Source organism: Schistocerca piceifrons, chromosome 5 (assembly GCF_021461385.2).
Source record: "Schistocerca piceifrons isolate TAMUIC-IGC-003096 chromosome 5, iqSchPice1.1, whole genome shotgun sequence".
Lineage (NCBI taxonomy): Eukaryota > Metazoa > Arthropoda > Insecta > Orthoptera > Acrididae > Schistocerca > Schistocerca piceifrons.
The window spans coordinates 174,576,901-174,592,488 of NC_060142.1; the positions used below are offsets into that span (position 1 = coordinate 174,576,901).

The 15,588-nt window shown below is 42.5% G+C and overlaps 1 protein-coding gene across 1 annotated transcript; it reads left to right on the plus strand.

Moving 5' to 3' along the window:
- Window positions 1-243: 243 nt before the first annotated feature.
- LOC124798846 (probable cytochrome P450 304a1) lies at window positions 244-15,384 on the plus strand. Its single transcript, XM_047262377.1, has 10 exons — window positions 244-343; window positions 3,004-3,093; window positions 3,148-3,252; window positions 4,533-4,696; window positions 6,836-7,129; window positions 10,194-10,311; window positions 10,714-10,894; window positions 13,549-13,666; window positions 14,246-14,387; window positions 15,212-15,384. The coding sequence occupies exons 1-10, from the start codon at window positions 244-246 to the stop codon at window positions 15,382-15,384; spliced, it is 1,485 nt and encodes a 494-aa protein (XP_047118333.1).
- The last annotated feature ends 204 nt before the right edge of the window (window positions 15,385-15,588 follow it).

Consider the following 15,588-nt stretch of genomic DNA (forward strand, 5'->3'; position numbering starts at 1 on the left):
TCACGACACGTGGCGGTGTGGGCGTGGCCTCCTACAGGCAGGGCATCGTTATCGCGGAGGGCCACGTGGTTTGGGAAGCGGGCGTCGCGGTGCTTAAAAAGCAGCTGAGGGGGTCCATGTGGTCAGAAGACAGAAAGAAAGCAACAAAAACACTAGTTGTCTGCCTGTGAACCTAGCTTCATCGGCGAGCAAGACGACCTCCAGGCAAGATCCGACAGAGCCTGAAGACAGAGACCTACCAGAATGTCGCATCTCGCTCTTCTGTTGTCTGGTGTGATCGTGGTACTTCTGTTGTTCCTCCTCGTGAAGGCCGCATATTCCAGGCCTCACAACTTCCCTCCAGGTATGTACCTCCTGCTATCTGTCCATACTAGCAAACTGATCAGTAAATCACAGCTCCCCTTTCGTCAGTTTCCCATGTGCACACGCTGCATCCAACTATCCGGCTACTCTTCAGTGCCCAGTAACTTAGAGAGCCTACATACTCGTAGATAGTGTATAGTCAACAATGGCTGCCATGTTTTTACTAGACTGATAATGGGATGTTCGTTTACCTGGTTCGTAAGCTGAACTGCATTCACTGTGATACATGATACGATCATACACAGGTTCTTTGCAAATATGTAGTTCCATCTATGTGACCTGTCTGCGATGTTTCGCTGCACCCAGTTGAGCTCTACTTGACAACAGTAAATGACATAGTCCTTCTGCTACTGTTTATACTGTACCAAATATTACTGCTATAGCTTTCAAGCGGAGACAGCCATGGAGTGGCCATGAAAATGACTGTAACTCAAAACTAATGTAGGTAGTTAGAGAGGTAAATATTTTACATGACAATGGCTAAACGGCTGAAACGACGTAGTACCCAAAATAATAATTGAAGTGGAAATAAATAACATCCAGAACAGTAAACATCTTTGTTTCAAAAAGATGGTGTGTACTTCGTGTTAACGTTATCGTTCCGCTGTGTGAATATCACGGCACTTGTTTCTAACATTCTGTATGTGTTGCAAATTAAAGCCACTCACCGCGATTATGTATATGAATGTGAAAGCAACTCTCACGAACTAGTGCAGAAATTTTGATATGGTTATCTTTAATAGGTAGCCTGATTCACGAGGAAAGTTTGTGTGTATAATTTATTACCTCTACAATAGGGAAGTCCTACGGCCATATACTTAGTGCTATCCGTGCAAAGCCTGCGGTCAAGCTATTAAATCTTTCTCAGACTTCCTGTAATATTTCTACATGGGTTTACTTTCCCAGTCTCACTAACGACATTCCAGTAGGCACTGTGTTTTGCTCTTCCCACAGCAAATTACTTCAGTTGGGTTTGCCCGATCAAGTGTTTCTACTGTTTTTCAGTGTGTGGTAAAACAGGTTACACTTTCAAATTCATTTCGCCAGTGATGCACATATGAGAGGTAAAGTTGCGCTTTTCACAGTTGTTATAATAGCACGTTTTATTGGTTCTGTACAGATATAGCACAGCTCCAATATCTTTTGCATTGCACCTCCTGTCACGTATTGTAATTCATTATTAGAGATCTTCTGTGTCTATGTATGGACAGTCACCCAGAGACATAGAAGTAAGTTAATATGTAGTCCAGTTGAGTGTGTTGCGGCCCTCGTCGTTCATGTCGTATATTAATGACCTTGTAGACAATATTAATAATAAGCTCACACTTTTCACAAATGATATAGTCACCTAAAATAAAGTTATACCTGAAAAGAGCTGCAGAAATATTCAGTCATATCTCGATAAGATTAAAATGAGACGAAAGATAGGCAACTTGATTGAGATATTCCAAAATGTAAGTTTTGCAATTAACAAAACGGAAAAAATAGTACCCTGTGACTCCAATATCAACGAATCACGATTGGAATCGGTCAACTCATAAAAGTACTTGCGAGTAGTAATTTTGGGGTGTCAAGTGGGATGAGCACATAGGTTCAGTCGTAGGTAAAGGAGATGGCAGATTTCAGTTCACTGGAAGAATTCCATGGTAATGCAATTAGTCTACAAAACACTCGTGTGACCCAATCTAGAATATTACTGAAGTGTGCAGGACCTATATCAGGTAGGACTAACGGAAGATATTGAGTCTATACAGGGAAGGGCAGCACGAATGATCACAGGTTTGTTCGACACATGGGAGAGTTCCATGGAGATGACTATGAAACTAAACTGGCATACACTTGCAGACAAACACCAACTATCCCTAGTATGCCTACATACTAAATTTCAAGAACTAACTATAGGTGACTAATCTAGGAAAGTACTACAACCACGTGCGTATCGCTCAGATAGGTACGCGGAGACAAGATTAGACTCATCAAACCGCACCCAGAGGAATTTAAACTGTGATTCCAAGCGCTACGCATGTGGATGGAATGGTTTGTCTGCGACTTAATGCCATAATCAAAACAGGTCTGATCGCACACGTTATCAGAAGTCAATACTACAAAAAAATTGATATTGTGATTCTCCAACAGCTGCTTACTAACATATCCTCGAAATCTTGCTCGCATAAAATAGGAAATGATGTCGTCTGGTACAATCTTCACTTATATTCCAATAACGTTAAAAGGAATTTCTAATGAATATTCCTCGTAATCTGTCGCTGCATGTTTCTTCTCTATAGCGTATCAAAAGCCAGTCATAGTACTTGTTGTGTTTCTTGATGATTCTCAGTTCCACAAAAACACAGCTGATTCTTATGCTGTATGGGATCTAGGGTACTCCCCCAACCAGATGTTTTCGATGAAAATTGAGTGTCCTCCTCTGTGTCTCTTGTGACGAAATGAGGAGTTTTATGCTCCTGAAGCTGTGTGTAACGTTGCATTAGCCAGTGTTGTTTCCAAGCGCAAACTTTTTGGATTTGTATGTCGTAGGAATAAAATGACACTACAAAACTCAGTTCTTGGCAGAACTGTCTCTAGCTCTCTTGCCGCTACTGGCCGTGTGGCTTATCTCATTCCCAGTGTTGTATGTTACAGGCCCCCCTGGACTACCAATATGGGGAAGCTACATCCAGCTGCTATTGGAAAACTACAAGTTTCCGTACAAGGTGATGGACGCCTTCACGCGCCGCTACAACTCCTAATTGGTGGGCTTCTACTTTGGACCGCTACCCGTGGTAGTCATCAGTGACTATGAAGCTGCCAAGGAGGCCTTCAACAACCCTAGTCTGCAGGGCCGCATATCCAACATCGCCATCAAGCAGAGGATGCCCAATGAGAACCTCGGTAAGCACTGACTGCTGTCTGAAGAAAGAAGATTAATATCAGTATACTAGTTTGTATCTATTACATTTCCAGCTTAGGGCTGCAGTGAATACGAAACGTGCCACGTCTGCTGCTTACTTTTCACTTTAATCGCAAAAACGTACAGACTAAACAAAGCGTATTACAAATCTTGGTCTTACGACCATGTTGAATTCAGTACAGGCGAGCACTTTCTTTCTAAATACTAAATGCACCTGTCGGGTTTCTTCAATGCGTTGTTGAAATAAATTCAAATTAATTGACGAGAGCTTGAATTATGTCTTTTGTTCTTGATATTTTCACCAGTTGATTTATCACGTTCTCGTATTACGTTGACTAGTTGTTGTAGGTCACCCACAACATTACCAATTAAGACTGCATTGTCAGTCGTCAGTCTACTATATGTTGTTTTCCTACTTCCCATTTACGAAAACCTACGTTTCCACATCGTCTTTGAACAGATATACCGCATTCTGTGAGTCTTACACTGTAGGGATGATGATGACAGATTGGCTTGGATGCATAGCAGCCAGACCTTAAACGCAATTAACGAAAATCTTTTGTGAAACTAGTGTTATCAAAATTAACGAAAAGAGGAAACACACACACACACACACACACACACACACACACACACACACACAGGGAAGTACGAAAATTGTATTGATAATCAGTTCTAAAATCTTATGATGAAGATGAGAAATGCATTGAAATAATCTAAAATAACACAACTCATAGATGTGACTGGCTGATCGCTGTACTAAAAGAGAATGATACAGCCGTGGATGGAATCCAGATGTTATACAAATTTGTACCGGTATAACTGCATAGTTCGTCGTTAGTTAAAAATAGGTTAGGTCCCCACTTAGCTATTATTCTGCCCACTTGCCAAAATAAGAATCTCTCTCGTCAAAATACGAAGGGGATTCAGTTAAAGTGTGGCATATACTTCACTGTACCCCACGGGCTTACAGACTGGGTGTTGAAGTTGGGGGATGAAGCTGTGTGTTAGTGGCCAGCGTCCTAGTTGGAAGCGTGTCAGCGTTACTTCATCCTATCAGAGCCACCAGCGTTTCGTACGCCACTGCCAGATAGTTGGCTTCATGCTCAGCATCTTATAACAGTCTGCTGCAACACACCGTCTCCCACAGTGTCGAAGCATACTATATTCTTTGTAACCTCTCAGTATAAAATCATAAACGAAATGCATGATGTCACTCAATTCCATGTGAATTGCTAAGGCTAGCTTCCTCACTGTGCAGGCATAAACTTCAGAGTGGGCCCAGAGCTGATGGAGCAGCGTCGCTTCACGCTGAGGTACCTGCGGGACTTTGGCTTCGGACGGCGTTCCGACCACCTGGAGTCGGAGATCGAAGCTGAGATGACGGAGTTGGTGGAGCTCATCCGAGGAGATCGACAGGATGAGGTGAGTTTCGGGAACAGTCTTCCTTCCCAGTATTTGCTCGTGCTGTAGACAAGTAGCCTCGTTTACACTCGTGATAGACATCTGTTACATTCATGGTCATTTGTTTGATTACTGGGAACTTTATGAAACTTAATTACTGTTGTATCTGTATATTAAACACGTTAGTGGAATTAGCAATAAGTAAGAACGTTAATGTCCACAGCATATAAAATAACCTCCTGGCTAAAGTCGGAAGATACAAGTGGCAGTTCGCAAATGCAACTCTTGTGAGATAGGATTAATGGCCAAAACAAATTCAGGGAAAAGCAGTGCATTTCGTCACACATTAATTTGGTAATTCACTGTTAAAATTTCCGCAGCACATTCCTTTGAAGTGAACCAATTAATAGCCACGTCCTACATATATTTCTCAAAAAGACCATGAAAATAAAATCAGAGAGATTTGAGCTTACATCATTCTTTGCTCTCATGCATCATTCGCGACTGGAACTGGAAGGAGTGGACGTGACAGTACTATATAAAATACTCTCTGTCTCACAAAATAATGTAGCTTGCGGACTATAGATAAGTAAAGTCTCTCAACATTAATTAGCGTTGCTCAAAGTCATTGCATATAGAATTACTTTTAAGAATCAATGCAGTTAACTAACATTCAGAGGTAAAATAAAACATCATTGTGAGGTCGTAGCTCCGGATTCCCGACTTCTAGTGACGACCCTCTTCCAATAAGTTTTTCCTTGTACAGCGCTTCTTCATGGATCGTATCTCAAAGAATAGCAGGTTTGGAGACCTCATTAACTATGCCGACCCGGCTTCTCATTGACATCCAACATATATTTTCCGTTTACATTCATTTCAAGGCATTTCTTGACTATCATGATTTCTTCCATCAATTCCACATGACTGTACCATCTTAATATAGATCGGCAACGTTTTACCAGTACACTGAGTTCCACACTTACATCCACTGTATTACTTTCATTCCTGACCTTATCCTGTTTTGTTCGTTTCAGCATATATCTAACAAACTTCATTTCACTAGCTTCAGCAGCTCTGTCACACCGTTTTTCTTGGACTACATTTGTTTCGCTGCATATGAAACATCAGCAGCGAAGACCACTGCCTTCAGGTCCATTCTGGTCCTTTATCCTTTTCATGACATCGGCCCTCAGAATGATGAAGAGTGTTGGAGACAACGCACCCGCTTTATGGACGCCACGTTTCGTCTCACACCATTGCCTTTGCCCACTTCCTACCTGAACACTACTGATACATCTTCCGTAGTGCACCTTCACATTCTCAATCACTACCATGGGTATATTCCTTCCCTGTAGACATTTTCAGATTCAAACTTTGTAGTAGCATAATATTGGATTTTTGGCTGACTTTAAGATTTATTCAGTCAGATTCGTTATACATTGGCTACATACACATATGCCAGTTACTCTGATGAAATTGGCCAGTCTATGAAAAAATATGTCAAGTTAGTCAATCTCATTACTGGAAAGATATAGACTGATTTACGTTATATTTTTCTTATTCTGAATGCCAGAAACTGGAATTGAGTGAACCCTGGACAACCAAAGAACCCTAACTGGTCAGCTTCACTGTTCAGAATTGTTGCTTCTTTAAAAAACAACCAGAAAAGCTGAAGCGTTCATTCCACCTTTAAAACGATCACACACTGCAGCTGAGCCCGTCACAGAATCGGTGTTGGTCAGCTATAGATGCGGCAGATGACTATTCACAGTTGAGACTACATGAATTTCGCACCATAAACACAATGGAATGGTATGCAAACGTGGAACTCAGAGTTTGGTTGGGTTCTGGACCCTGAATTGGTGTAATGCAGGAGCTTCTTGGATTCTGTTTTATTTTATTCTGGTGCTTATACAGTCTATGTCCAGCGTTCTGGAGTAAATATAACCTGAAAAAATCGATTCATATTTGAGTTTCTTCTAGGACAGCCACAACAACACAAAAGACTCTGCCTTACACATGGGTCACTCGAAGCTCAGATTAGAAAACACAGTATCGAAAGGTTATGCTGTAAGTAAGCTATTAGTCCGTCACAGAACTGTGTCGCCCTTTCCAGTTTATGAGTGGTTCCTTTGTGTGTAACCGGCGACGTTTCGACAGGCTGTGGTGCAGTCGTCATCAGGAGGAGACTGTAGCTGGCGCGTGCTGCTGCCTGATGCACTGTTCCCCGCCTTCATCAACGGCTTCATGCCGGTGGTGGCGGGCAACCGGCTGCCGTGGACAGCAGAAGGGGTGTGCCGCTACCTGGGACACGCAGGCCTGCAGACGGCCAGGGCTGGAGACGCCACAGGCGGTTTCCTCACGCTGCACTCCGCACTGGCCTCCATCGCGCCCAAGATGTCCGGCTACCACGACACTGTCGAGTCCGCCGAGAAGATTCTGGCATACTTCCATGTGAGTACCCAGTAATGTATTTGTTGGCAGAAGCAAGATTTTCTAAAGTAGATTCAAGCTTACAGCTGCCTTTAACTATTATATAAAAGGGAAACTGCAGCAATGGCAGAACACTGTAGTGAATTGTAGAGCGACCTAGAAGTAAATTTACATAAAGAAAGCTATATCTACTATGATTACTCTGCAATTCATGCTTAAATGATTGGATTAGGCTTACAGAAAAATTTTTGGACAATTTTTCTGTCGTACCACTTTCGCCCATGGAAGCTATGAACACTTAACTGTTCCTGTGTGATGTCTGAGGTATCGAATTTTATGACGATGGCCATATCACCGTGTGTTTCCAGGAATCAGTTAAATATTATGGCACTGAAATGAGAAGGTTGGTAACTGAAATACTGTGTTGTGAAAAGTTCTCGCCGTAACCAAAAATGTAATTATTTTAATGACTGATACCTCAACTGCCTTTTACACGTATCAATGAGAATCTCGGCGCCCATTCTGCAATAATACATAAAGTTCTGCAGATTTTCGAACTTTTTTGATCTCTCCATCAATACCACGTGTTAAGGATCTTATACTCTGAAGCGACACTAACAAGAGGACAAACAATCGTAGTGTAGGAAGTCTCTTTCGTGGATATGTTGCTGTTTCTAAGCCAATAAAACGCAATCTTTGGTTCACTTTCCCCATAACAGTTTCTATGTGACTGTTCCAGTTTAAGCGGTTTGTAATTATAATTCCTAGGTTCTTAGTTGAACCTATTGCTCATAAGTAGGGGAGGAAATCAGAAACTGTTCAATTACATTATTGTTGAATTATACTGCGATCAGTAACTGCTGCAAAGTACCTAGTAGTAACCATCTGCAGTTACATAAAAGGAAGTGACCATATAAAACAAATGGTAGGAAGAGGCAGATGTCAGTTTGAGGTTCATTGAAAGAACCTTGAAACAACATACTTAATACACAACACAAATCGCTTACAAAACTCTTGTTACACTTATGCTTTAGTATTGCAAATTGGTCTGGTGTCGTTGCCAGTTTGGGTTAACAGAACTGAAGGATAAGATACGAGGAAGAGTGTTACGTTTCGTCACAGGTTCGCTTAGCAAGCATGAGAGCATTAAGAAAATGCTCAACAAAGTCAATGGCAAAAGCCACAAGAGAGGCGTTGTGCGTAACGGAGAGGTTTGCTATAAAAGCTTCGAAAACATACGTTCCGGGAATAGGAAGGACAATATGTTACTTTCTCCCACATACGTCTCGAAAAATGAGCACAAAGAGGAAGCTAAGAATTTAGGGGCCATATGGAGATTTTATCAACAACCCTTCTTCTCACATGCCTCTCGTTACTGGGATATAAATGAATGAAAAGATAGTAGTTCCAGAAATGACATTCGCCAAAACACCACAAGGTAACTTGTAGATTGTAGAAGCAGACTGTTCTGATTGAAAAAGTTGAGTTTCGTGGCAAGAACTGCCTCCGCTAAGTTGATAGACTTCATTTTGCGTATGCCCAGCACGGACCTAGATTCTTCTCTGTCTTCCAATTCTCTGAAGAAAAGCTTTGCCCTGAAACACTGATCAGAAAGTTGAAGCAGGTTTTGCTAGAAGAGCGGCTAATACAGATTTGAGAAGCGATAGTTCTCAGCAGATTATGTTCCTGAAGCATTTGGTATTATTCATTTCTCTCAGTACAATACTTTCATCGGTTCACATGCCAAAACAGCGTCAACCTAACTGACAAGATTCACAACAATTTCAACATTAGTACAATGTTAACATTCCGGCAATAAATCACTTTAGCACATTTTCTGTTCCTAAACGTAATTGAAACCCTATATCTGAAGGTGATCATTATTTTGATCTGTAGCAAGACTGATGGAGCATTGTAGTTTTGAGCTTCTGCATTCAAATTTTTTAATGTGTGTGATTCAACCCTCAAAATACTCCAGCAATCTGAAACCACCAGCAAAGGAAACATATTTTTTTTAAAGTTAAGAGATAATATACCATCTAAATTTAGATACGACTTAAATTTTCAAGAGGCTTTCCAATTAATTTCTGAAAAGGTTATCCATATGTAAGGAAACACAGTCAGATCTGTAAAACATTCGTATCATTTTAACCAATTGCTGGGCATTTGCAAATTCTCATGTGTTTCCCTACTTCTGTCAACTCTCGTCATACAACTCACTGATGATTATCTTCTTACAGGTACTTTATCAATAAATTTTCTCTCTTTATCTTGCGTTTTTAGTTCCATTAATTTTTGTAATTTTTGAATCGAAACCGTTGATTTTTATTTCCTATTTCTGAAATTTTACCCAAACACCTAAAGTTACATGAATCGAACGAATGGCTCACTGAAAAGTCACAAATCGGCAGTCATGAACTGTTCAAATTGCTACTTTAAAACTATAAATTATTCCACGGAAGTGTGCATCTCACAATAAAAGGGAGAAAACAATTCGCGGTTATGAATATTTTTGCCACTTTGCATTAATTTTTCTTTAGATCCTGGTGCTCAGAAATGTGACGCTTAAATTTCTTACTCATATTAAAAGCTTTCTATGTGTGTATCCATGACTGCCTAAAAGACTCCCAGGCTGCATAATTTGATTAATAATCGCCTGTCACGAAATAAAGGAGAGAACACAATCCATGTTGGCACATATTTGCCTCTAAACAGTAGTTTATTTCAACCACAAGAGTCCTTTTCTGCCTGACAAGGAAGTGTACCTGCCCATTGGTCATCCGTTTGGTTCTTCGGCTTGTCAATATAGAAACATTGACAAATGCTAGGACGCTATTTCTACTACAAATCTGTTGACCCAAAGAAACTTAAACAGATAGGAGATGCACTGCTCACGAATCGCACACAGTAGATCGGTAATAGAATTGTTACACTTTGACCAGTATCTTTTGCGTTCTCTGTATGTGACATATTACTTGCATGTCATTGATAATGGACTTGATGCTAATAACGTAACATAAAGCGAAAAACATTTTTCTCCTGTGACATAAACTTCACGTAAATGATTAAGTCTGTCTTTTTGCAGCAAGTGATCGAGGAACACGAGAAGACATACTCTGATGATCACATGAGGGACTTCATTGACAGATACCTGAAAGAAATAAAGGAGAAGAAGAAGATGGGTACAGATACAGTATATACCAGTAAGTAAACAAGAGGAAACTGTATCTCATTCACTAATGCACTTGCTCGTATTTCTGTTTTGCTCTTCCTTAGAGCATATAAGTCACTTTTCTTAAAAATGGCAGAACTCATTGATGGTTCGAGAGAGGGAAGTAAAAGTGGAACTTAGTAAGTGTGGATAGCCTTCACAAAGACTGTAGCTGTTGCTGTGGCTGTTTCAGTTTATGTTGTATGGCGTTTGTTAACATGCTATTGTCGCCAGAACATTTGCTGTCCTCATGGACCTCTTTTTCAACAATCATTATCATAACCTGAAGATGAGCCGATGCACGAACTTAATACTACAAATATTTAGCCTCACCATCAATCACAACACAACATTTGCTATCTCAAGTAATCACAACAAGTGTCTGTCTTTGCAGTTGATCAGCTGGGGGTCACCCTGTTCGACACCTTCCTGCCGGCCTCCATGGTGCAGTCAACGGTTCTCTCATGGGTCCTGCTGTACGTGGCCCACTATCCAGAGGCACAGAGGCGAGCACAACTCGAACTGGACACCGTCGTGGGGAACTCCAGGCTTCCCAATTTCAACGACCGCTCTCGGTGAGTGCCCAACACGTGCATCACCACCGGCTGACGGGTACTGTCCAAGTCATATCGGGCACTGTTGGGGTTGAGTAACCTACAAGTGTTCCTTGGATTTCCGTTTGGAACAAGTTTCTCACTCGACTAAATTTTGATATGTCGTTAATCGCATCTAACACATCTTTACTGCAGCTCTTCAATATACACTCCTGGAAATGGAAAAAAGAACACATTGACACCGGTGTGTCAGACCCACCATACTTGCTCCGGACACTGCGAGAGGGCTGTACAAGCAATGATCACACGCACGGCACAGCGGACACACCAGGAACCGGCCGTCGAATGGCGCTAGCTGCGCAGCATTTGTGTACCGCCGCCGTCAGTGTCAGCCAGTTTGCCGTGGCATACGGAGCTCCATCGCAGTCTTTAACACTGGTAGCATGCCGCGACAGCGTGGACGTGAACCGTATGTGCAGTTGACAGACTTTGAGCGAGGGCGTATAGTGGGCATGCGGGAGGCCGGGTGGACGTACCGCCGAATTGCTCAACACGTGGGGCGTGAGGTCTCCACAGTACATCGATGTTGTCGCCAGTGGTCGGCGGAAGGTGCACGTGCCCGTCGACCTGGGACCGGACCGCAGCGACGCACGGATGCACGCCAAAAGCGTAGGATCCTACGCAGTGCCGTAGGGGACCGCACCGCCACTTCTCAGCAAATTAGGGACACTGTTGCTCCTGGGGTATCGGCGAGGACCATTCGCAACCGTCTCCATGAAGCTGGGCTACGGTCCCGCACACCGTTAGGCCGTCTTCCGCTCACGCCCCAACATCGTGCAGCCCGCCTCCAGTGGTGACGCGACAGGCGTGAATGGAGGGACGAATGGAGACGTGTCGTCTTCAGCGATGAGAGTCGCTTCTGCCTTGGTGCCAATGATGGTCGTATGCGTGTTTGGCGCCGTGCAGGTGAGCGCCACAATCAGGACTGCATACGACCGAGGCACACAGGGCCAACACCCGGCATCATGGTGTGGGGAGCGATCTCCTACACTGGCCGTACACCACTGGTGATCGTCGAGGGGACACTGAATAGTGCACGGTACATCCAAACCGTCATCGAACCCATAGTTCTACCATTCCTAGACCGGCAAGGGAACTTGCTGTTCCAACAGGACAATGCACGTCCGCATGTATCCCGTGCCACCCAACGTGCTCTGGAAGGTGTAAGTCAACTACCCTGGCCAGCAAGATCTCCGGATCTGTCCCCCATTGAGCATGTTTGGGACTGGATGAAGCGTCGTCTCACGCGGTCTGCACGTCCAGCACGAACGCTGGTCCAACTGAGGCGCCAGGTGGAAATGGCATGGCAAGCCGTTCCACAGGACTACATCCAGCATCTCTACGATCGTCTCCATGGGAGAATAGCAGCCTGCATTGCTGCGAAAGGTGGATATACACTGTACTAGTGCCGACATTGTGCATACTCTGTTGCCTGTGTCTATGTGCCTGTGGTTCTGTCAGTGTGATCATGTGATGTATCTGACCCCGGGAATGTGTCAATAAAGTTTCCCCTTCCTGGGACAATGAATTCACGGTGTTCTTATTTCAATTTCCAGGAGTGTAATTTCTATGAAGAGTGCAGGTATTATACACAATCACATTCACGTTTCTGATGATGGGTCGATTGCAGAAGAGCCTGAATCCCATTTATGACATGCAGCCCACGGATCCCGTTAGCACCAGGAGTGTTTCTTTACTATCATTTCCAGTAGAGGAATCACCATCACACATTGTGAAGTGTTTTGCGTATTAACCACAGACATGGCACACAGTCTGATGATCAAGAACTGTATGACACTATCTATTCGCGATTCACAAAACGTGACATTTATGGCACACACAACCCTCCAGCCAGTTGGAATAGTTGGGCAAATCGCCATCCAGTCTTCCAGGTTTAGGTTTCCCACATTTCCCTATGTTTCTGTAAGGCAAAATACAAAAACAGTCCTTTGATAAAAGACCTGTCTGAGCTGCCATCACTAATGACGGCACTGCCGATGGGGCGTAATCCTTCCTTTTCTCTCCCAGGCTAATTGTTGGGATGTAATTTTTTCCTGAGTTTGCTTTTCAGTACAGTTTCTTCTGATGTTCCCCCCACTCCAACTACCACGGGAATGCAAGCGATGAAAATGTAAAGGATTAATTGTTGTCGAATTAATCCCTGAATAATCTGTACTCTGACATTACAAGATGAATATGGAATAAAGTTATCTGTCTGCCCTTAGAAACATATACAGCCAGAATCTTGTGACCACCCACGTCCATCTTCTGCTACAGTCTTGATTGCTAACGAAATTAGGATTGCTGATTTAATTAATTTTGACGCCAAGAATATCACTTAGCACAATTTTTGTCACAATTAATACATCAAAATACAGTATTTTTCCAGTGTTTACATTTCAGATACATGTAAATACGTTATGTTTCTGCACACAGAACAATAATTTGACACATTCAAATGTTTCATTGTACCACCGAACTCATATATGTTCTCCATTTACCGATCATTCGTCAAAGAGAGCTCTTTGAGTAATTGGAAATTATGCTGAAAAGAACGTTCACATGCAACGCAGAATGTTTTGTTGTGGATACTAACAGCAACCTGTTGTCTGCAGCTTACCATACACGGAGGCCATTCTGCGGGAGACGATGAGGATACAGACGCTACTGCCAATTGGGATCCCACATGCTGCCACAGAGGACGCAACCCTACAGGGCTACTCCATACCAAAGGTCAGTTCGATACCTTTACCTCCTGTTGCCAGTCTCCATATAAAATGTCAGAGAATCTCCCTCTGTGTTGGTTTTTCTTCATACCAAAAGCAAGCTGGGTACCTCTATTCCATACCAAAAGTCAGTCGGGATCCTGTATCCCCTGTTGGAAATCGTCTTTCCAGTGGCCAGGAGGGAACCTGAAGAACCTGTTCGGATACTCTATACCAGCTATCTACTAAGAACCTCTACCTGGTAGTGGAGTTCTCTATATCATAGGTTAGTTGGCCCTGTTTAGGTCCCGTTGGGATACTCCATATCAAATGGCAGCTGTGAGCCTCTAGCTTCTGCTATCTGATCCAGGAGGACAATGTCTGTAACAGATTTTGCAGTGGCGACTATAAGTTTTCTAATTCATTGAAAAGGCCGAGGGAGCAGAATAAATTATAAACATTAAAGATCGAAACACATCATTTCTAGTTTATTAATTTGAAATTTGAGCCACTTATTAGTATATCTACAGCAGTAATATATGTATGATTACTCTATATGCCATAGAGCTAAAAATTTTTCAATGCTGATTGGTATATTGTGCTGTAGGGAACTGTGGTGGTAGCCAACTTATGGAGCATGCACATGGACAAGGGCGTGTGGAAAGATCCAGAGAACTTCAGACCAGAGAGATTCCTCAACAGCGATGGCACTCTCTGCACCAGGGATCTCACTTTACCCTTCAGCACTGGTATGGGTTACCATGCCCTGATTATTTACATTCATAGTACACGAACGTTTTTATATGTGCCATTAATGTTACTACATATAACCTCTATCGATTGGAAACTTTGTCAGTTTATATTACTACTTACAAAGGTGTTATGAAAGTTGATCAGCACATGTTTGGCTATTTTACCACACAAAAAGTGTAAAATAAGAATGTAGGCTTACGTATCTGGAGTTCATTTTAATAACATCATTTTGGGTGTGTAACTGTAAGTATGTTATGGTGAAGGCTATCCCTAGTAGCTGCTGAAACATTGGTAATTACTCTATATATGACGTTGTGACATACCAATAAGGAGTTTATTGAAAAGGGCAAGAAATGGTTCATGTTGTTTTACCTTTTCGCACAGAACTGAAATATACTGTTTTTCTGTGTTTCTGAAATTAAGCAAGGTTCATTCCCCAGAGCACCACAAAATAAGCTTTTGCAGAGTGGTATTAGCAGTTTCTTCTGTTGCTATCCTCTAATCAGATCAATTGCAATATTTGCAACACTTGCAAGAAGTTTCAAGTCTACTCAAAGGAAGTTAAATGGAAAGTCATTCACTTAGATAAGACGTGGAAATAGACCAAGTATTAAGCGCTACGGGACTCTGTCAGTGATTTCTCGATACTCGCTAAAATTTTGTTCCCTAACACAACTATTAATTACTATATTTCGCTTTCTTTTCGTTGAGCATGATCCGACTAGTTGCGTATACTAAAATTAATTCCATACCACCTGCGTTTTAATTTTAACTCTCTCTCCATTCCTGTTAGCTAGCAAGTGTTTATATGTGCTTACAGCCAAGCGGGTATGCCCCGGGGAGACATTCGCTCGGCAGAACATGTTTCTCATGCTGGCGGCGCTTCTGCAGAACTTCTCGGTCCGGGCGAACAGCCTGCCGCCTCTCCGCTGCAACATCCCGGGAGCCATCGAGACACCGCCTGCCTTCTGGGCCCAGTTCGGGCCCCGATGAAGGGACTTGCACCTTCAATACTCTTAATGTGTTGGATTCTCCCATTCCGAGATTGTTGCCATACAACACATTGTTGCCTAACTTATGACCAATGCTATAAAGCACAAAGAATTTACATATTGCACTGTGATACTCATAAGACGTAGGACTTGGTCGACATGGGAGTTAGTAATAATTATTTTGTTGCCTTCGTTTAGCACAAAG